General features: G+C 37.9%; 1 protein-coding gene across 1 annotated transcript; it reads right to left on the minus strand.

Moving 5' to 3' along the window:
- Nucleotides 1–145: 145 nt before the first annotated feature.
- On the minus strand, nt 146–23484 carry LOC137407294 (X-ray radiation resistance-associated protein 1-like). The gene is made up of 13 exons (XM_068093900.1): nt 23394–23484; nt 13997–14317; nt 13787–13884; nt 13445–13689; nt 12298–12578; nt 10535–10679; nt 4887–5047; nt 3965–4132; nt 3587–3738; nt 3293–3451; nt 1107–1250; nt 565–732; nt 146–351 (listed from the first exon to the last, which is right to left on the minus strand). Exons 1-13 carry the CDS (start codon nt 23482–23484, stop codon nt 190–192), a joined length of 2295 nt encoding a protein of 764 aa, XP_067950001.1. The 3' UTR covers nt 146–189.
- Nucleotides 23485–25089: the final 1605 nt, after the last annotated feature.

Genomic DNA, 25089 nt, shown 5'->3' on the forward strand with positions numbered 1-25089 from the left:
CGTGTATAGTTTTATAATTATGTTAATTGTGCATGTCATGCAATGAAATACATTTATAATTTCATGAATTGTTACAGCCGTCCTTTTATCTCTAACATTGCCCCCTACTCTAGTAGTTTCCTCGAGTCATTCATGCGCTTCAGCTATTTGTAACGGCGTAATTCTATTCTGTTAAAAATAAGTTTGATGCTAGAGGTTAGTATTAGGCCGAAGATCTGTAACGGAGCTGTCCTTGTCTACCATATGCACAATTTGTGTATTTGCCCTTCTTGTGTCCCGTCGCAGTGCCGCTCCTATGTTTTCAGTACCCCCTAGCGCACTCGAGTGCACATTGGAGTACTTTGTCTGTATCTAGAATGAGAAAAATGGAGGTATAAGATTATTTCCATGCATGCAAATATGAAATATGCAGATACGCAAATATGAAAAAATACTGGTGTATGATTAGTGCAACTGACAGTGCCAACTCATGCAATAGCCCCATATCTACCATGGTCTTTACCGATTAAGGACATCAGGCTAACTTTAAATAGACAGTACAATAATTAGGTTAAAGATTCCTACATCTCGTAATAGTCGTGCAGCCTCTGGATACTTTTTTGTAATGCTCTTATCAGTGAGAGCCCGGTCTAAAGGTGACTCTATGACGGTGTCCATTTTCCTCACCCCAATCATCGCTCTGCTGATTTTTTCTGCTTTGGTCTGAGGACGTTTGTGGCTTCTTACATCCGACTGGAGAAAACTAGGCAGTTGTAATCTTTTACAATTGAACACCTAGTTGGGAGCACCTGAACACCTAGTAGCACACATGATTGGGGATAAAACTGGAGCAGAGACTTTTGAGGTGAAGTTGTTCCAATTAGTATAATTACACTGGTAGACAGCAATAAAGAAAGGAATGCGCTACATATACCAATTTAGTAAAAGTGATTGAATGTTGTTTTTTGCATAACATCTACAAATGTATCAACATTTTCTAGTCCATGAATAAGAAGAATATTCAGACCTCTTCACTTTCCTACACCTAGTTGTTTATACTTGTATGTAATCTAGTATAACCATTAAGAACAGCTGAGTGTTTCTGGTAACACAACTCCTGAACTTACCCTTTTATACGAATGAAAGGGTTTCTGGGAGGATTCGAGTCGCATTGTGTAGTTGTTGACGACTGGATGCTTTAGCGCGTAACTCAGTGCCTTGATTGTATTCTGAAGGTCTTCAGGCACGTGTATCTCTTTCTCAAATTCATCCTAAAATAGAATGACTAAGGGCATGTTATAGCGCTTAGCTGTTTCTTCTTTTGTTAATTGTCCATTGTGGATTTCCTATCATCACTGATGCTGATACCATAGTGGATATTCTTTGATGAATGAATACTTAATATGAGTGCTAGTACTATAGTGGGAGTATAGCTAGCACTATATTTTGAGTATAGCTAGCACTATACTTGCAACCGTGAAAAGACAAGTCTCATGGTGCAGCAGGCTCGAATTTTGATTTTAAAGAAAAAAATTATCCTAGAATAACCCTACACCTCCATCAAAAGTATCACAACAATTATCACAATAACATATATGAGGGTACACGGTCTATTTGAGTACCTATATGAGGGTACGCAGTCTAATTGGGTACGAATACTTCTGTAAAAACCTGTAGAAAGTGGCAAGCTATTAACCATTTTATAAGTATTTTTGCATTGCAGTGAGTGATAATATAATTGTGTACTACTTGTACAGTATATTTCAGATCTCTGTACAGGCATTCTAAATATTATGCAGGGTATAATTTCTGTAGTCTATTTTAATGAAAGGCACATATATTTTATATTACACAGGTATTCATGGTTCTTGTACTATACATATGTGCATATCATACTCTATACAAGTGTAAATACCATATGCTATACATGTGTGCATATCATATGCTATACATGTGTGCATGTCATATGCTACAGTGGTGCGTGCATACACTCTGTACAAGTGTACATACCATATGCTATACATGTGTGCATATCATCATATACCATACAAGTGTACATACCATAGGCTATGCATGTGTGCATATCATATACCATACAAGTGTACATACCATATGCTATGCATGTGTACATATCATGATATGCATGTGTGCATATCATATTCTATACATGTGTGCTTATCATATGATAAATATGCGTGCATATCATATGCCATACTGGTGTGTGCATGTCATATGCTATACTGGTGTGTGCATATCATACTCTATACAAGTATACATACCATATGCTATAAATGTGTGCATATCATATGCTATACATGTGTGCATATCATATGCTATACTGGTATGTGCATATCATACTCTTTACAATTGTACATACCATATGTTACACATGTGTGCATATCATATGCTATAAATGTGTGCATAGCATATGCTATACATGTGTGCATACCATATACTATACATGTGTGCATTTCACATGCTATACTGGTGTGTGCATGTAATATATTATACTCCACTATTTAGCTTTTTCAGATCAAGACCCTACTTTGGCTTCCCATTGTTTCGATTAGTCACCGAAGGTCTCACAAACGATGCTTCATGGGACTCTTTTTGAGCTGAAAGACGACTCATTTGAATGCTAAACTGTTGGAAACCCTCTAACACCGCCAAGATTAAGCTATTAACCAGAAGTTACAGTTAAGATTGAGCGAATATGATTTTCTAATGAGAAACAGATGATAAAGTTTCCAAATGCCAATCTTGTCGGATCATCGTAAAAAACTTGTCAGCTGGTGTCCATGACCAGGTGTTAAGATGAATAAGTTAAAATCGACAAATTGCTGAAACTCTATTGTATGTATAACTCTATTGTATGTATAACTCTATTGTATGTATAACTCTATTGTATGTATAACTCTATTGTATGTATAACTCTATTGTATGTATAAAGTGAGGAATTGCTGAAACTCTATTGTATGTATAAAGTGAGGAATTGCTGAAACTCTATTGTATGTATAAGGTGAGGAATTGCTGAAACTCTATTGTATGTATAAAGTGAGGAATGAAAATAAGCTCTTACCATTGCTAACTTATCAAAAATTACAATTCCTATGAAATGGGAGATAGATAATTTAGCCTAACAAGGATGGAAAATGATAGCTTCAAGGCTAGAGCAAGACAAAAGCTAAGAGAAAAAGACTTCACTTGGAGGCACTTGACTAAGACATGAGTAAAAAGGGTCCGTCTCTATTCACGATTGTAATGATAAATCTTGCTTAGCAAATCTAAAAAGGTGACCAAAGAAAGCCATTACCTCAATCAGCAATTCTTCATAGCCTATAAACATGTTTTGCTGCTCAGCAGGTATTTCTACTACATTCCTCTTAGAGGTCATCTGTTCAACTTTCTGAGTAGATGATGGCTGACTAATATTGACAGAAGCATGCGCTTTTCTAGCTGCTGTTTCTTCCACCTGTAAGAGACCGTGTGTAAAGTTTAGCTAAATTTGTCCGGTAAGTGCAGACTGTAGCATTTGTCTGGTAAGTGCATACCGTAGCATTTAAAATATAGAAGCTGAGAAGAATATTAAATATAGCGTGTGGAGAACCTGCGTCATAAAAAAAGTTTCTCCTTGTCGCTCATCTTCAGCTGTTTTTTTTAGCTTCTGGTCTTCTTGCTCCTTTGGCGTATACTCCAACTCTTCTGTATTTTCTGGCTGTTCAACTGCACTTTTTTCTATTGGAGGCAGCGGTGACTTTCCTGTCAGTGTAAAATGGTGAGAGTGTGATAGTGTTTCACCACGCGAGAGCTTAAATAGGTCAAAAGCTGCATTAGCTCACTGGGATGGATAACTCTCATATTGCCCTACTTCATTTTGAAGCTCTCAGTTGTGTGTTTGTTGGCAACATTTTATACACTAAAATATTACTGTTGCGTGATCGTCTTCTAGTATAATACAGGTGTTTAGAGAATAAGAAATGCCAACCGTTATGCACTGTAGACGGTGCCTGGTAGTACTCTAAGGCTATCAGTTTCTCTACATCGCACTTTGGAACTGGAGGAACCAAAGAAGAGACCTTTCTGTTTCTAGCTGGCTGAGGGAATTCCTTAGGAGGAGCTATCACTGCGGGCTTCTTTCTTACCAAATCGATTCCTGGGAAATAAATCAGCCTAATCATACAGTTGGCTAGTTCATTCTACAACGGAAAATGCTACTGGCCAATCCATTCTGCACATCTCACTTAATTGGCTAACTTAAAACGTGCTGCCTCATTTATTCATGAGAACATGTATGTGATTGGCATAAGTACTAAAGCCCAAGTCTCTTGTTTATAGTTGTGAACAAAGTTGTACCTACTCAACCGTTCTTGAGAAACTGTTCAATTTGAAACAAAACCTATCTCAAAACCTACCGTGAAAATTTGTTTAATTTGTTTAACTTAGCTCGAAGGAGTGCATATCATTCTCTGATAAACATGGCAAGCCTGTTGGTCACCTGTGATATTCGAAAAATACTGTAAAAATTATTCGCGCTATTTGGCAGGAAATATGGATCACTAGATGATTAGACCAAGCCAAAACAAAACTAAAGTAGCGAGCATCTATATTTGATACAGGCTTTCCGGTAGAACCCAAAGTGTTTGTCATAAACTAGTGCTACGAAACATTTTATATGGAGCCTTGTATTGGCCTTTCAATTCACGTGAGAACATCATGTGTCAAAACAATAACCAAATGGGTTGACCACGTCAGAGAAATAAACTGATTCTAATAAAATATGTTACAATCCACTTAAACATGTTTTAAAAAAGGTAGAAGCATAATGTACCATGTCTTGTATCATGTCACGTATTGCTCCATAAGTTACAGGTGGAATCTTGAGACATAATAGCATTTCTTAATATTACCTAGCCTTTCTGTCAGAAACTTTCTTAACATGGGTGGATCGCCCGATCTCTCATTGACAAGTGGATTGTCATAGATATGAACTTGGGTGATGTTAGGCCAGGCAGCAATAGGTAACAGATCCTCTTCCTCTGAGAGATAGTTGTGCGCTAGAGTGAGAAACCTGTGACAGAGAAGGAATAGAAACCTGACAGAGAAGGAATAGAATCTCGACAAAAAAGGAATAGAAACCTGACAAAGAATGAAAAGAAACCTGTGACAGAAAAGAAATAGAAACCTGGGACAGAGAAGGAATAGAAACCTGGGACAGAGAAGGAATAGAAACCTGCGACAGAAAAGGAATAGAAACCTGCGACAGAAAAGGAATAGAAACCTGTGACAGAGAAGGAATAGAAACCTGCGACAGAAAAGGAATAGAAACCTGGGACAGAGAAGGAATAGAAACCTGGGACAGAGAAGAAATAGAAACCTGGGACAGAGAAGGAATAAAACCTTTGATAGAGATGGGATAGTAAACCTATAGCAGAAAAGGGAGGGAATGCTAGAAATAACATTTTTGATCAAACCTGTAACAGAAAACAGATTTTACCCCTTCTCCGCTTGTAGTGGAAAAGGGGTAAAATCTTGTCATAAAAAAGGAGAGGAACTTTTATCCGCAAAAATATCAAAACTAGCAACTGAAGATGTATGCGACCTTGACAGAAAAAGAATATAAACCTGTTGAAAACAAGAGAGAAAAACCTGTATCAGGGAAAGATTAAAAACTTATAACAAAGAAGGGAAACCTATAATACCGGGAACAAAGGTGGTACAGGAAGCTATGGGACAAGAGTTATATCCACATACATCTTACTAATATATATAGTTAGTTAGTCTAATTGTGGTGACTTCATGTCTTCATGTATAAAGTGCTCCACTTGAAAAGGAGCAAAGTTAAAACAAGTTATAGAGCGACTAAAATTTATCGCGCCACAATATTGTTTCGTATGGTTTACAGTAAAATCGAAAGCACAGCTTCAAATCTGAGCAAGCCACACTCGTCAGGTGCTAAAGCCATACTAAGTTAATGCAGTTGTACATATCAGCTACCAAGACTATATATATACATATATATATACATATGTACATATGTGTATATATATATGTTATGCCGCTCAGTGTATGCGGCGGCATACACTGAGCGGCATAATCATGTCGCAGGTGTTGTGTATAAAAGTCTATGTGATGAGTATGGCCTTAATAAACCACAACACTGGTGGGAAGCTTCTGGTAAGGTCAATGAAAATGGCCGCGCTAAGATCCTCTGGGACTTCTACATCCGGACTGACAAGCATGTCCTGGCAAACCAACCAAATATAGTGGTGGTGGACAAGGAGAACAAGAGAGCTACTATAATAGATATAGCAGTACCCAATGATTACAATATAGCCAGCAAAGAAAAAGAGAAGGTAGAGAAATATCTCCCTTTAGGAGAAGAGATTGAAAATTGCTGGGATGTAAGAACAATTGTAATTGCAGTAGTCATTGGGGCACTGAGCGCAATAACACCAGCGCATAAAATGTGGCTTGCCCAAATACCGACAGCAATCAACTCAGGTGAGTTGCAGAAAAATGCGCTATTGGGAACAGCTAAGATCTTGAGGCGAGTGCTCCCAGGTCTCTGGTAGGGGACCCGAGTTAGTGCAGAAATTACCACCCATACGGGTTAACCGGGGTGAGGAAAAAAAATATATATATACCTTCGGTGTTTATGTCACAGCACCAGCAATATTGCTTCTCTCTTATCAGATGTTACTCTGTCTTTTCTTGCATTTTCTCTTCTCTTACTCTTTATGCTTGATTTTATTTAAACTTTTTTACGTGCCTTTTTACGTGTGTGCATTGTATGGCCTTTCTTTATGTTAATCCTCAAGTAAGGCCATACTGTGCATACGGATGACCTAGAAATGCCTACTGGTACAATCAAGGTTAAAGAAAAGTACTTGGGATTATGGGGAACAACATCGAGCATGAAGCTGAATAGCATCACAAGGCCACTATTGAATACAAGAAACACATTTGCCAGGCTCAGCAAAGCCAGTTCAATACCAGGAACTAAATCAGGCAATAAATGCCTACACAGTGGCTGTAATCAGGTACTTAGCAGGCATAATCAGGTCGACTGGGTAATCTGACAAAGAAACAGACATAGCAACTCACAAGCTGCTGACCATGCATGGTGCACTCCATTCAGGTGAGATAGTGGCAGGGGGCTCAAAAGTGTGCAGCAGGCAGTGAAAGAAGAACAGAGCATGAAGACCTATGCAGCCTCCGTGATCACCATAGACAAGTTGTTGGCTGAATTACACACGATTGCTGTGACAATGGAACCGCACACTGATGACGAGTAACCTGATTGACACACCAAACCTCCATAGTGCCTACGAGGCTACGACCCACAGGTATATGAGGTTGGCATGCAAATCAAGCATACATATGGCTGAACAAAGGTTACCTAATAGCCAATACAAAGTTGCTAATCATGGCAGCACATGAATGAGTGCTTCCATCTAGGTAACTCTAAACCAGTGGTTCCTAACTGGTGGTCCATGGATCTCTAGGGGTCCATAGGAAGTTTTGAGGGGGTCCACAGGCTGGTGCCAGTATTGGTTTTTCTAGCTAGTTACTTACAGTTATTTCTGTCTTATAGTGGTTGGATCAATGATGTAAAACCCTAAAAGGATAGGTGATGGCTATCATATAGGCGGGGTTTAATGATCGAGCTCTGTTGGGATTGTGCTCGCCTGGGTTTTGCTGCTAATGCAATTTTTACAGGGTGGTCGCGTTGTTTTGTTAAATTTTTGGGTCTAGACATTTATCACGTGTGTGCGTCAATCGCTGGATAGTACCTGATTTCCGGTTAGTAGTACAAAACAACAAAACCTGTAACCAGCAAACACGTAATTCTCTCTCTTCCTTTTCAATTTCAGCAATATACGTAGATCCATGGAATATAAAACATTTCAATTTACCAATGTTTACCAATTTTAAGATTGGTAGAGGTCTTAGTATATGCCTAAAGTTAAATATAATTAACCCGAAATCACCCAAACAACGGCCAAAAAACCAAATTTGGGTCATTTCACAATTGCGACTATTAATATCAAAAAAATTGAAAAACAAGAAGTACAATCCATTCCACTAACAAATTGACTACTGAAAATTAAAAGTCAAAGCAATTTAGTATACCATTGCTTTATATAAGTAAATAAATAGAAACGTGTCAAATCTGCTGACTCTTATATTATTCTAATTTATAATGTACGCCAATTTACAATGCATTGTTATAAACACCATATATTATGATGTTTATAAAGGGGTCCATGACTTTTAGATAAGGAGCTCAGGGGTCCATGGTTCCAAGGTAGTTGGGAACCACTGCTCTAAACAGATCTATGGCACTAGAAGTGATTCTACATGTAGATGCAGACTGCAAGGATGCACCAGAAACCATTCAACACACGATTAGCAGATGCAAGCAGCTAGCAGTTAATGCTTGCACCGGGTGACATAATCATGTCTTAGATGTAGTGTACAGGAGTCTATGCAATGAGTATGGCTTCAATAAACCACAATACTGGTGGGAAGCTCCAGATAAGGTCAATCAGAACGACCGTACTAAACTTCTTCATGACTCTTCGAGACAGACAAGTACATCTTTGCAAACCAGCCAAATAACGCGGTGATGGATAAAGAGAGCAAAACGGCTACTATAATAGATATAGTAGTACCCAACGACTACACCAGCAAACAAAGAGAAGGAGAAAGTGAAAAAATATCTCGAAGCGGTGATTGAAAAGTGCTGGCATGTAAGAGCAACTGTAAGTTTAGCAGTCATTGGAACATTGAGTGCAATTATACAGACAAGTGCTATTGGGAACAGCCAAGATCTTAAGGCGAGGGCTCAAACTCCCAGGTCTCAGGTAGGAGACCCGAGCTTCAATAGGCGTTACCACTCCACTTGGGTTAACAGAGTTGAGGAAATAATTTAAATATATATATATCAAACAAATCTGAGATAAGGAAAAGGTTTATTAAGACGGATACATCATTTACCTGAGATAAGGAACAGGAGGTGCCATATATAGTGAAAGATATATAATATATACCTGAGATAAAGAACATCAGGTGCCATATATAGTGAGAGATATATAATATATACCTGAGATAAAGAACATCAGGTGCCATATATAGTGAGAGATATATACAGTCAAACATGGATAACTCGAACTTCAAGGGACCGAGCAAAAGTGTTCGAATTATCAGAGCATTCAAGTTATCAGAGCACTGTCACAAGTCCATATATTTACTTATTTATTAGTAGATACATGTACATATACAAACTATAATATAAATCAAAAGCACAAATGGCTTGTTTCAAATTAAATGCTTCTAATGTAAAGTTTAAAACGTTTTCATGAAAAAGTATAGAGATTTTTCTATCACTTGAGATTGGTTTGTTGTTTGAGGTGATGTTATTGCCAGGACGTTTTTCAGATTGACATTGGCAAAACTTGATCGTTGTTGAAATGCTCAAAAGAAAAGACATTTTTTTCTTTTGGGGTTTTACCCACGATCAATTTTGCCGTTTTTTCTTGAAGTTTATGCAGATTACTTTACTTTACCTGGGATTCGTTAAGAGCAACACTCCGAGGCAGTTCAATTAGAAGTTTTACGAGGTTTTACGGTACATTCTATATCACTCACGCTTTTTTAATAGATACTTATTGAATGTACACACGTATTCTGTGTTTAGGTCAAACGATGAATAGTTTTTTGTAGCTCAGACAACGTATACGTTTAATTACAACATTTTTAAGACGTTTTAAACATTCAACATTCCGACGTTGATTCAACACGGAATCAACGTCGGAAAACTATTCATCACGGATTAGCCGAGTCACGCACTCAAGGATTTTCGCCACGCACATACAAAGCAACATGCGATTTTTGTTTTGTATGTGCGTGGCGAAAATTCTTGCGCGCGTGACCCGGTTAGCCCGTGCTATTCATCGTATCGCAGTATAAATCCAATTTCACCAAACTTTTAGAAAAGTCGTTGACAAAAATATTTTGCCGATGGTGGTAATAACGACGCTTATGAATTACGAAAAGATGAAGTTTACCTCTATGGCTTTGAATAAAGTGATTTTCTAAAGCGAAAACAACCGTTTCGGTAGCTGTTGGGCAAAAAAACAGTTCGAATTAACAGTGTTGAATTCGAGTTATCTATAGCAATTTATCATTACGTGGGAACGGACCAAAGGAAATGTTCGAATTAACCATTTTTTCGAGCTATCCGTGGACGAGTTATCCATGTTTGACTGTAATATATACCTGAGATAAAGAACAGCAGATGCCATATATAGTGAGAGATATATAATATATACCTGAGATAAAGAACAGCAGATGCCATATATAGTGAGAGATATATAATATATACCTGAGATAAAGAACATCAGGTGCCATATATAGTGAGAGATATATATACCTGAGATAAGGAACAGCAGGTGCCATATATAGTGAAATATATATAATCAATATCTGTGGTAAGGAAAAGGATTGATTACCTATATATATAGGTATATAAAAAAGGATTTACAATAAACACCTGAGTTGTGGAAAAGGAACTGCACGCACTGTGTCCTCTTCCATTTCATCTTCGGATTCAACTGATTGATCATGTCCGGTGAGATTACTCACATCAAGTGAACTCATATCTGGCAGCTCCAGGGTGCCAAATGAAAAGTCAACAGCTGCAAATAAACGAAAAACTAGTGTGAATTTGCTGAGATATATCAAAGCCACATAGTTGTATAAAACATTAGAGCCAGGAGTTGTCCTGCCTTATTTCCGTAACATCTTCACACTCTACAGAGAACAGACAAAAAACGGAAATCCATCGCCCTCTTTGCAGCCGTAGGCTCAGTAAGCCAAGAGTTTACCGTTATAATAAAACAAAACCTTACGACTATCTTAAGCATTTGCAAAAACTTCAATAAGAGACGACATGGTAAAACCAACCAACTCACTGGTAGCAGAGAGGCCATCACACAGCATAATACATGGAAGAAGCTACTTGGTAAAAGAATGGATTCACTTTCTAGCAATAATGGCCTCAGCACCATATAGGTATCACTCATTCCCTTCAATCACATGTGCTTCAATACAGGTGACCCCAAATCTATTATACAACACGCGTTACTACCATCAAAGTTATAACCTAGTCGTTTACATCACACCCGCAGACAATGTAAACCATACACATATAACTTATACGCATCTTCCACACACAGACTGTGTAAGTAATGCATCACCCAGATGCATCATCTATATACATATACTAGGTGAATACCTAGCATTGCACGGATAATAAAAAAGGTTTTCGCACAGAAAATATATTTTTAATCAACATACACCTTTACCATTCTAACTTTTAAATGAAGGTGTTTGTTTGTTTCTAAGTGTCCAGCTAACGCATAATTCAAATATTTGAAAGCTTGAGGCACAGCTAAAATAAACTGTTGAAAAACATTCCTTACTTCTTAAGCTACACATTAGTTTAAGATTTTAAACAGCTTACGAACAGTGGTAGGTAATGTAGCTGTCATTGGCTAAGGTTCTTTGCCCAATAACTTTGAGTAACTGAAGCTAGTAACTTAAACTCTTACTATTATAAGAGCCATGCTTTATATTATGATTATTATTAATAGTTGTTGTTACGCATCATGATCCCTCCCACAATCATGATCTTCAAGCAATTTAGTAATAATCAATACTATTTTCGCAAGCTCTTCAATCGTACATATTATAGCCGGTGTAATAACTATGTGCACACTTATTCCATAGTATGGGAAGTACGCCGTGTGGCATAGTGGATAGCACGCCTTTTTGCGGAATCGAATTTTTTCTGAGTTCAATACCAGTATGAAGTGGTTTGTTCGTTCCTAAAACTTCATCATTATAACTGGACATTCGAATGACAGACATTCACATTTATAGGCTGGTTTATAGATACAGTGTGAATCATAAGTATGTATAAAAACCACATGTATCGTCTACATACAGACATTGTAAATCATGTATATATAATCCGAATGTATCATCTACCTACAGAAATGATATATTATAAACATGTAAAACATGATAGTTAACTCCCAAACAATACTTATACAATAATCTATATAAAATTCATGTTTACCATACATTGATTATCGGAGGAAGTTTTGTATATTTTATGGACATTCTGCACATAATCCTTCAGCAAGTGCTCTTGCTCATTGAAAAGTTTTTACATAAGAAGCAAGCAAACTGATAGTCGAGTTGCACAACTAAAGGAAAACAGAGACAGAAGGCAAATATAAATATATATACCTGCCTCCTCTATCAGTTCAGCCTCCAGTTTCTCTGCAGCTCCATTTATTTGAGCTGAATGCTCACCCTGCCCCTGCCTGTCATTTTTGGCATCTTCTACATTCTTGATGCCACCACGCTTGTCCGCATCCTCTCGCTCCACATCTTGGCTACCATCACACTTGTCTGCATTCTCTTGTTTCTGGGTAGTTTCTCTGTCAGCGGCATCATGTTTGATGATTTTGGACTCGAGTTGAGGCACAGCGGATATCTCATTACTTTCCAGGTTTAAGTGCTTCAATCTGATGGATAAATATTTAGGTAGTGAGTAAATTATACAATAAAATAAAAATGCTGTTAAAAGTTGATGATAAATAACAGCTTACCGGGTGATTTAACAGAAGTAGTCCGCAGAAAGATCAGATAACGAGAACCTACATTATGAACTCTCAAATTATAGTATGACATAGTGACTTTTAAAGCTATACACGTAGTCAAAGCAATATCACTAAACCAGTGCCACCAGTGCTAACCTATTTAACACAAATTGAGGAAAATATTTGAGTTGGAGACCAGCAAGCGAAGAAGTCATCCCAGTAGACACACTCACAGTTTGAGCCTAACAAATGAAGGAGTCATTCCAGTAGACACACTCACAGTTTGAGCCCAACAAATGCAGGAGTCACCCCAGCAGACATACAGTTTGAGACCAACAAGTGAAGGTCATCCCAGTAGACACAGTCACAGTTTGAGCCCAGCAAGTGAAGGAGTCACCCCAGTAGACACACTCACAGTTTGAGACCAACAAATGAAGGAGTCATCCCAGTAGACACACTCACAGTTTGAAACCAACAAATGAAGGAGTCACCCCAGTAGACACACTCACAGTTTGAGCTCAACAAGTGAAGGAGTTACCCCAGTAGACAAACTCACAGTTTGAGCCCAACAAGTGAAGGAGTCACCCCAGTAGACACACTCACAGTTTGAGCCCAGCCAGTGGAGCAGTCACCCCAGTAGACCTACTCACAGTTTGAGCCCAGCCAGTGGAGCAGTCACCCCAGTAGACCTACACCCAGTTTGAGCCCAGCCAGTGGAGCAGTCACCCCAGTAAACACACTCACAGTTTGAGCCCAGCCAGTGGAGCAGTCACCCCAGTAAACACACTCACAGTTTGAGCCCAGCAAGAGGAGCAAAGGCTGTGTAGTTATTTAGCTGATTGTCATCTAGGAAGAGGATTTCTAAGTGTGGAAATCGTCTCTTTTTGCTTCCTGCTGCTGTCTGATAGAAGCCTGCTAGGTTCTCTGGCAGAGATGTCAAATTGTTTCCAGATAAATATAAGACCTTGAGACTCCTAAGATATCCAAGCTGAAGTATGTCATCGCTGTTCAAATTGTTATAGGAGAGGTCGAGCATCTGCAGTAATTAGAAAAAGTAGTTGGTTGCAGCAACAGATTCTTCACCACCAGATACAGTATATTTAGTAGCACAAAAGAAAACTGATATGCCATACCTCCAGGTGAGGAAACATTCTATGAGAAAGATTGAGGGAAGAGACTCCATTTACAGCAAGCTCTAGTTCCCGAAGTATAACAAAGTTGCTAAATGCTTCTGCAAAGAATAAAAACTTGCAGTGAGTTGTGTAAGACAATGCTAATTCTTGCTGTGAAAAATCTTAATGGCAAAATTAATGTAGAGTCGTCTTATCTTATGTTAACCTTACCTAAGCTCAGGGAGTTGTCCGCAGCATTGATATATGCAACATTATCGAAGAGCAAAAAGTCTTCGGGTGTTGCCTCGCATATATTTAATCCAGAGATATTCACAGAACACAAATCTGTTGGATCTTCGACGCAGCAATGCTTCATAAGAAAAAACCCATTGAGTGTTGTGCCTTTTGGTTGTTGGACTTCGTCATCATGATCTTGACCTTGCATGCGCTCATGACGCAGTCTTGAGTAAGTTCGTGGTGGTTTTGCACACACGACAGCCTTGAATCTTTTCCTTTGCTCTGCTCTATGAGCTTCCAGCCATGCTCCTTCCCCTACACACAAGTGGATCACACACTTATTAAGCATATCATAAGATCTGAAAGTAATTTGATGTCATGTTATTGTTTGTTTCAGTATATTAAAACCTGCAAGATTACTCCCACATTTCACATGCTTATTCTATGACCCGCATTAAACATGCTTACTGCACAACTCACACTAAACATGCTTACTCCACGACTCATACTAGATATGCTTACTCCACGACTCACACTAGACATACTTACCGCATGACTCACACTAAACATGCTTACTGCATGACTCACACTAGACATGCTTACTCTATGACTAATATTACATATGTATAATTGGCAGATGCATAATGCAGAATAGTGCGTAATGCGTGATTGACACTGGATCCTTTTTTATAGTAATAATTGTTATCATGAAAGCTTTGAAAAGCTGCGAGTTATGCATTCAATAGTTACTGCTTGATACAACTTATAGATATCTCATGCAAGTTTATCGATTAGTCAGTAGAGAAAAAGTTTTGTTTTTTTGTCTTTGAATAAGAAATATTGCTATAATTGCATATTGAAATTAATAAAGTGCAAAGATTGCCTAACTAGCAGGTGCTTTTTTTCAGGTGGCCACGCATGTTATAAAAATATCGCATATTTTTATCTATTTCATACCATAAATAAAAGAGTATAATTTAATTCTTACATTTTATTCTTTCTCCAAGTGAAAGGAAGGGCAAGGAATAAAATGAATAAAAGTGATGACAGTCACAGACGGACTGTCGTGACTCTTATTTGACTGCTGAGCCTCTCTATTTACAGACTGTCGTGACTCTTATTTGACTGCTGAGCCTCTCTATTTACGGACTGTCGTGACTCTCATTTGACTGCTGAGCCTCTCTATCTACGGACTGTCGTGACTCTTATTTGACTCCTGAGCCTCTGTATCTACGGACTGTCGTGACTCTTATTTGACTGTTGAGCCTCTCTATCTACGGCCTGTCGTGACTCTTATTTGACTGCTGAGCCTCTCTATCTAATCTCGTTTGACTGTTGAGACCCGCAGTAAAATGAAACCAAGCAAACGAACATGGACGGCCATTCGAGTAAGGCTGTAACTCTTATTAGCTATTTTAACCTTTTGTCATTAATATTATTGTTTTAGAATTTGGTTACTTGTGTATTTTAATTGCGGGACTTATTGAATAAAGAAGTACCCTTCGCAGCTCAATATCAGTATTGCTTACAATAGCTTAACACCTTCACTAGTACCTAAACCAGTAATTATCTAGTTAGTTCACACAAGCTACGCAAAAACCCACAAACCAAACACAGTCACAGTAGAATAAGATGACAATTGTGTGTGGATTTGGATTGGTTAAGCATAACATAATTTCTCCTAAACACATATAATACAGATATTTCTTGACAGGCATCATTGTATATTCTACAGTGACAGGCATCAGTGTATATTCTACAGTGACAGGCATCAGTGTATATTCTACAGTGACAGGCATCAGTGTATATTCTACAGTGACAGGCATCAGTGTATATTCTACAGTGACAGGCATCAGTGTATATTCTACAGTGACAGGCATCAGTGTATATTCTACAGTGACAGGCATCAGTGTATATTCTACAGTGACAGGCATCAGTGTATATTCTACAGTGACAGGCATCAGTGTATATTCTACAGTGACAGGCATCAGTGTATATTCTACAGTGACAGGCATCAGTGTATATTCTACAGTGACAGGCATCAGTGTATATTCTACAGTGACAGGCATCAGTGTATATTCTACAGTGACAGGCATCAGCGTATATTCTACAGTGACAGGCATCAGTGTATATTCTACAGTGACAGGCATCAGTGTATATTCTACAGTGACAGGTATCAGTGTATATTCCACAGTGACAGGCATCAGTGTATATTCTACAGTGACAGGCATCAGTGTATATTCTACAGTTACCCTTTTGGCTATCTATTTAATTTTCAGGCACTTGAAAGTCTTTACTACTATCAATTAAGATGCCAAGATATTTGAAGTCTCCTTTAGACCACTCTGCTCAACTATAAAGATAGCCTAGAGAGATTTTGACAGCTAGAAGGACTTCTGTTAGATTGCCATCATAAAGCTTAAGTCAAGCTAAATTTGCGCTATCTATTCTAATATAGCTAAAATATTCTAATACAAGTAATGCTTTTGTTTAGCTATTTATTAGATAGCCATAGCTGAGGCTTATATAAACTAGATCTGGAAGGCAACAGTACAATACATACTATGAGAGTGAATAAACCACATCTTGTGTTATTATTCATACAGGTAACATTTATTACTGTTATACTTTCCTTGTTGTCTCTACATGTTAGTACAATACATACTATGAGAGTGAATAAACCACATCTTGTGTTATTATTCATACAGGAACATAACAGAAGTTATTGGCGACAAGGTTGGGATATTCTTGAGCAGTACAACTGATATTCTTACAAGAATATAACCCGGAACCTATACAGCATTCTCAGTAAATACAAGTATGTCTTCGAAAGTGGATAAGTTAATTGAAGTAATTACAACTCAAAACCAAAAGATGGAAGAACAACAACAAGCTTATCTGGAAGAAAATAGGAAACTCATGGAACTACTGGTGAAAGGTCAAACCGAGACAGCAGCGAAGATAGCACCATCGGCAGCCTTACCCAAGTTTTCAGAGTATGATCCAGCTACCGAACTATTGACTGATTACATGAATCGATATGACACTTTTGTAGCAGCTCACTCTATACCTGAGGAGAGGAAAGCTAACGTGTTCTTAATTAATCAGTCACCTGTTCTTTACAAACAGATCAGCAACATGGCTAGCCAACTGGAGACCCCAAAACTTATAAAGGAAGTTACCATGGAAGAAATAGATAATTTCTTAAAAGAACAATATGATCCCACACGATTTTTAGTACGCGAGCGTTATAAATTCTGGAGTACTATGAAAAGGAAACCTGGAGAAACTATTCATGAATTAGCGAATAGAATTAGACAGGAAGCGACCACATGTGACTTTTCTAATATTGATGATCCATTAGATGAAGCTATGAGAACACGGTTTGTTTGCTCAGTAAATAATGAAGCAGTTCTCAAAGCACTGTTCAAAGTAAAAGAAACTGAGCTATCTTCTAAAAGAGCTATTGAAATTGCGACAGAAACGGAGGACGCAGCCAAGATAGCCAAAGAAACCGTATATGGAGAGCAACAAAAAGTTAACAAGGTACAACCAGATCATAGAACTAAGACACCACCAGGAACTTCAAACTACAAAGAAGCAAGACAGACAACTTTCAATTGCTACAGATGCAATAAAACTACACATACTGCTAAGGAATGTCCATACAGATCTGCTACATGTAATTTTTGCCAGAAGTTAGGACATCTCAGAGTTGCCTGCCGAAAAAGAAAAGCAACTACTAATAAAAGGCCTATAGCACAGAAATCTATACCAAAACAACAGCTTAAAACTATTCGAAGAATACATATGGAACAACTTCAAAAGAGTATTGAGATAGAAGAGCAGATCATCGAGATGGATTTAGATACAGGAGCCTGTGACAACTTCATTACTGAGGAAGTCTGGTGTAAACTTGGAAAACCTGTACTCTCTACAACAACGACAAACTACGAATCTGCTTCAAAACATCCTATTGAAGTAATTGGACAGTGCCAGCTGAATACTAAAACTGTAAAGGGAAATCCTATTGCTTTGAACTTTGTAGTTAGCCGGGTTCCAAATCTCAACCTGATAGGACGAGGAGCAACCAAACTATTGGGGATATCAATAGACAACCTGCTCAGCCAACAAACTACTACGACTTGTAAATTAGTAGACCAGGAAACGGCTGACAAAAGTCTACAACAATCTTACGAGCAACTCTGCAATGAATTTCCTGATCTATTTAACAATGATCTAGGCTGTCTAAAGGATTACGAGCTAGAAATAAAATTCAAGGCAGATGCAAAACCAGTGTTTCACAAACCTCGACCTGTTCCATTTGCTATTTAAGATGAATTAAATCTAGCCTACGAAACTGGAATTCAAAGAGGAATCTGGAAACCAGTACAGTTTAATCAATATGGTACGCCTGTAGTTCCGGTCAGGAAAGCGCAACTTTCCAACAGTCATCAAAGATCGATCAGAGTATGTGGAGACTACTCACAAACAGTCAATCCACAATTAGAGACTCACCGACAGCCTATACCTCTACCCGAAGACCTGATGAACAAGTTAGGAGGAGGATACGGATATACTAAAATTGATCTAGCGGATGCATACAACCAAATCCCCCTGGGACCAAACAGTCAGAAAAAGCTTGCTCTTAGCACTCAAAAAAGAGTACTACTACAGATGAGACTTCCGTTTGGAATCAGTTCAGCACCTGGATATTTTCAGGAGATAATGGAACAATTGACAGCTGATCTACCAGGGGTAGCTGTATATTTAGATGATATACTGGTTAGTGGTACTGATGCTACAAGTCATTTACAGAATTTGCGACAACTACTTGCAAGACTGAATGAGAAAGGTTTACAATGTCGTAAAAAAAAATGCCATTTTGCTCAACCCTCGGTAGAATATCTTGGTCATAACCTTTCAGCAAAAAGAAATTTCTAAAGGACTAAAAGCAGATGCTGTTAAACAGATGCCGGTCCCAACTAACATAAACAGTTTACGTTCATTCCTTGGATCAGTACAGTTCTACAGCAAATTCCTACCTAACCTATCAACGATTACAGAACCATTACACCAGCTAACTAGAAAAAATATGCAGTGGAAGCGGAGTGCAGAACAGGAAACCAGTTTTCTTCAGCTAAAGCAACTGCTGACTGCTGACACAGTTCTTACACATTTCAACTCAAAGCTGCCTATAGGAATAGCATGTGATGCTTCCGAAAAAGGAATTGGAGCTGTCTTATTTCACAGATATGAGGATAATAGTGAAAGACCTATTATGCATGCTTCTAAAACATTGACGGCGACCCAAAGAAAATATGGTCAGATTCAAAAAGAGGCACTAGCTATCATATTTGCGTTGAAGAAGTTTCACCAATTTCTCTATGGCAGAAAATTCACCATCATTACGGACAATCGAGCATTGACATCTATGTTTGCACCTAACAAAGGAACTCCTGCACTTGCTGCTAACCGATTAGCAAGATGGGCTCTCTTACTCAGTCAATATGAATATGAAATTGAATATAGAAAGACTAACAAACATGGGAATGCAGATGCTCTTAGTCGGCTACCTGTTGGACCAGATGTTGAGTTTGACAGAGAGGAAGACGATGCTGACGTAGACATTATTTGCACTATTAAAACTATTGGAGCTCAACTTAACCCTACAGATCCAGGAGTAATAGTCAAGGAATCTTCTAAAGACATTGTTATCTCTACAGTCATGAGATATACAACAGAAGGATGGCCACATCGAGAGGAAGCAACTCCAGCTACTTCTGAAATCAAAGAATTTAGAAAGTTAGAAAACTCACTATCGGTGTGTAATGGTTGTCTACTCTATGGAAACAGAGTAGTAATTCCTACCAGCTTACAAAAAGAAGTACTGAAGATATTGCATCTCGGACATTTTGGGATACAAAGGATGAAGCAGCTAGCACGCACAGCGGTATACTGGCCTAGAATGGATGCTGACATTGCAGAGACAAGCAAGTTGTGTATATCGTGTGCTGAAAATCAGAGACTACCTTCAAAGTATCCTGTACATCCGTGGATGCTACCAGAGAAACCATGGAGTCGTTTACACTTAGATCATGCTGTCAACTTTATGGGAAGTAACTGGCTAGTTCTCACAGATGCTTACACTAAATATCCTTGCATACACAGGACCAGTTCTACATCGACAAAATCAACTACTGATCTTTTAGAACAAGATTTTTCACACTTTAGCTATCCACACACATTAGTTACAGACAATGCTACTACCTTTAAATCAGAAAAGTTTCAACAGTGGTGCAAAGAAAGAGGAATTACACATTTATCAGGAGCTCCTTATCATCCTGCAACAAATGGAGCTGCTGAGAGAATGGTGCAATCATTTAAACAAGACTTGAAAAAGTCTACTCTACCACCTAATACAGCATTATTAGAATTCTTGATGCATTATAGAAGAACACCTTTAGAGACTGGATATTCACCAAGCCAACTGCTACATGGAAGGCAAATCCGATGCAAAATTGACACAATTATTCCATCACCAGCCCATTCGGCTCAAGGAAAACAATCTAAAAATACACAGCTTCTGAATGACACAGTAAACAAGATTCACAGCTATCAAGTTGGAGATCCATGCTATGCGTTATACTGTGGCCCTAGAAGATCTAATCAGCCTCGATGGGTTCCAGCATTAGTGACTAAAGTCTATGGCCAGCGAAGTGTTAATGTTAGAGTATGGCCACGCGGACCCACATAGAGGAGAAATGTAGAACAACTACAACCTAGATTTAGCACAGAAGAAGACCTACACCCTGGAGATATATTTCAAACATCAGATAAAAATAGTGACAGGCTACCTATTCCGGTACCTCCCAAAGAACCAGTGCGTAAACCAAAGAGACCAAATCCTAGACATCCTCTACACAGTGATTATGGACCACATAATCCACGTAGGTCATCTAGAAGGAGACAGCAAACACAATTTTATCCGTAACGTTTCGTCTGTTCATTTTATCTCCAGACTAGTGAGGAGGTGTTAGATTGCCATCATAAAGCTTTAGTCAAGCTAAATTTGCGCTATCTATTCTAATATAGCTAAAATATTCTAATACAAGTAATGCTTTTGTTTAGCTATTTATTAGATAGCCATAGCTGAGGCTTATATAAACTAGGTCTGGAAGGCAACAGTACAATACATACTATGAGAGTGAATAAACCACATCTTGTGTTATTATTCATACAGGTAACATTTATTACTGTTATACTTTCCTTGTTGTCTCTACATGTTAGTACAATACATACTATGAGAGTGAATAAACCACATCTTGTGTTATTATTCATACAGGAACATAACAACTTCTCAAGGCATTATAGAACATGAAGTTACAGGTAGCTTTTATTGTTAGAATGATCTAGACACCTTAGCATAATATCAATGCATATCAACAACAAGAAACCAAAACAACCTTGTGGCTCATCTGACGTAATTAAATGTTGAGTACATACGTCTCAAATAGCTGAAGACATTATAGGTAGCCTCTGAGCCAGTTGGTTATTTAATCTACCATCCAATTATGTACTTGATAGTCATGTAATAGGGGTCATTACTGATTAGACTTACAGCTTCTCTGCACTTTTCAGCCATGCTGACAGCCACTGAGTATATCATTCTTCTCAAGGTGTAAAAGTACTTGAGGTGATGTAATATACCCCACAAACCTGTTAGTTTTTACTTTGATATCGTATTAAACTGCCTGCTCTCCGGTCTGTAAAAGCCTGGTTTGCGTTCAGAATGTAGGTGACTAATTGGGCTAGTGATCAGTCAACCTCAAATGACAGAAGATTTTGAAGATTTGGAAATAAACCATCAGAACATAAGTAGCAAACTTGTCCTTTCATTTAACAGGTATGATAGAACTGTTTCATACAAGTATTTGATGATTATTCATTTTAAAAACAAATGTGAGAGCTTTAGCAAAGCATATACTAACAAATTTCCACTTTTGCGCTTGTTTAAAGTTTACCATATGTAAATGAATTTTGGATTTATCAGAGAAAGGTTCTTCTCAGTTGAGTAACTCAAAATTCTATAAATAACCTACTTATCCTTTTGAGATTAAGCTCTATTGTGGTCTGCTTAACACCCTGAGATAGAGCACCGAGTTGATGACATGTATATTTTTAATGGTATGCCTACATCTGATGTACCGAGGAAGACACCTGCATTATTGTGCTTTAGAGCTCAATAATAATATTTACCCAAAAGACTTGAAATCCCCACAGTTTAAAAATTAAGCAAATCTTAAAAGTGTGGGATCTTATGAAACTATTCAAGGCTTTTCTGTGATTGGACAGTGATGCAAAAACTGGTTTCTATGGAAAGCCAGGGCTTTTGAATTACTGGCTTTAATGGAAAGCCAGGGGACTATCTAATAAGTCTCGCTTTATAAACGAGTGTAAATTAGTAGTCGGTAAGAGAAGCTTCAGTAAAAAGAGCAAGTGAGCTGAGTTACTGAATTAAATGCCTTTACTGACAGAAAATCCGTGTGTGGTGGTCTGGGTATAAAAAAACATTGTGCAGCAGCAATGCTGCTGATGTGGCTTGTGCACAGGTTGGCAGTAGGTACCGCCGTAAGGTTGGTGACAGCATTTTACTGTGGGTGAGTATCGTTATGGTGGCAAAGGCTGGTGGCAAAGAAAGGTTTGTGTACCATTGTTGTAGCTTGGTGCTGCGTAACATCTTTGTTTTACTTACAAAAAAGATAATTAAAATGAAAGTTTGAACTATCTTGCAATAGTTCTTGTTTTCATATTTAATGGCAAAAAAGGCCTTTGCATAAGTTTGAGTTTGTGTTACTGCTTGAGTTCCCATATCATACATCTTTGCATTAAAACTTGCCATTATCTCTTTACTTTTGGGCATATGACTGGTTAGCATTAGCAAGTTTAGTACAATTTTTGTAATGGTTCTCATTTTTTAATATCTATTTAAAGTCATTCAAATAAAAGTAGCAAACACACTTTAAAATTTCAACAATTATAATATGCACCATGATTTTTTAGATGAGCTGCAACTTATGATACATTTATACTACTCAAACGAGTAATTTATATTTTTCGAAATGGTGGCTATTCAAAACAAAGTTTAGAGCATTTTATATTAATACTTTGCAAACAGTTGTTAGGTTGGTAACTAACCAACTCTACGGTTAAACTGTATCAACGAAAATATAGCCTTTCGCAAGATATGTAGCCTATTTGTTAAATTGTACACGCTTTGCAAACACTTATTCGAAGTAACCTTAATCTTAACCTGTGTAATTTTAAATATTAACCTACAATGCTGTTAAAGTTTTGTTTAACTGTAACAAGCTTAAAATAGTATACATACCAAGCTCGACATATTTGATTATAGAACGCACAGGGAAACAATTGTTGACGAACGAACCAGTTCCATCATCAAATTTAATCGTGGCGGCCATTTTAGAGCTGTAACTATAGAAACAAGAAACTTTTGCTCTAGGGCTATCAACCTGCAACGAAAAGGCTAACATAAAGAACCTTACGACATAGACGTCTTTTAAATGTAGCGATGTTCGGAAAAATGTTGCTCTGCTGTAGAATAGTTTAGTGGCCATGTTTGTTTGGGTAACCAGATCTAGCAACTATTATAAGAAGATTCGCGTGTATTAAAAGTTACGGCTAGTTAAAGCATGAAGATATTTTGAATGGCGTTAGACAACGAAGTTATGCTACAATTTTTAGAATTTCATAGTTCAAGTTGCAACTAGACTGTCATATAAAAATCAGAAGTGTAGCATTGTCACGAAACCCATCGACCGAAGATTGACTCGATTGAAAGGCCATGTATGCAAGAGCCTTGCAATGTAGGCTGGTCACGTAATGATATTTAAAGATTAGCTTGTGAATAAATACGTAATAATGCCAAATGAAGCTTTAATTAATATTGTAGTATTTAATTATATATAGCTTAATATTCAAGTTTAATCAACAACAGATTGATTTTAAAATCCTTCATGGAAGTGCAGACGATTACGCTCTACTCTCCTGGGTCAAATCTTGGTCATCTTAACATAAAACGATAACTCCAACATATAAGTATAAGTATAAACATAAATCGTATACCATTATAGGCCATTATACATACAAACATGGTAGTTATGTTACTGAACACTACATTTTTCTCTCTCCTCAAAGACATTCACTGTGTGACATAATTGGAAATATAGGCAGGCAGTTTAAGAATGCATTGACTTTGTTGAGTTGCTAAATTAACTCTTGCAAGAGATGACTGATTTACTGACTTTCTATTGCCGAGTCGATATAAGTTGGGAGCTTACTCCCAGGGTTGATACTCTGAAAGAAACACTCACCTGGCTAGGCCCAGACTTGGATATTGTACTCCCAATCATCTGGTTGGTCAATTTGAAATACACCCTCTAAAGACTGGGAGTTCTCTAGGAGACGCCCAGGTTCCACGCCCCGCTAAACATCCAATATGATTCAGAAGCTATATAAATAATTTCCTGCTGGTGAATTTAGCTTGTTTTTGACTTCAAAATCACCATTGAACAGTGTGAAAAAAGCTATGAGAAACCTGGGTCCTTTCATTGGCTTGGCTGTGGAAACCCCCCTAAAATAGCAAATTCACTGACAGTGCCCATGGTCTGAAAACACCCCTTAAAATGTGATTTTGGGCCGAGCCTAATGGGCCTTTTGGGAGGAGTATCAACCCTGGGAGCTAACTGAGAACCGATTGCAATAGGATGATAAAACCGATATTACTCCTTTAAGTTGGAAAACTATTTGACTCGAACTACGGTGCCTACTTGTAAGCCAGGTCCACAGCGGCTCCATGCTTATCCTTGTGCTTTTTCGATTTCACCTAATAAAGTCTAATCTGTCATCTAAGCTTGAACAATCTTCAGCTGGAACAATCGACCTCTCCAGTGTAAGTTTCATACGCATTCTTCTTCCATGAAGTTATGTGTTTGGAGAGACGCCTGTGTTTGAGCTAGGAAAGAATCTATATACCTGTAGAGATCCTAGCACTACTCTACTCCCAT

The sequence above is a fragment of the Watersipora subatra genome, chromosome 10, assembly GCF_963576615.1.
Source record: "Watersipora subatra chromosome 10, tzWatSuba1.1, whole genome shotgun sequence".
In the NCBI taxonomy this organism is placed as follows: Eukaryota; Metazoa; Bryozoa; class Gymnolaemata; order Cheilostomatida; family Watersiporidae; genus Watersipora; species Watersipora subatra.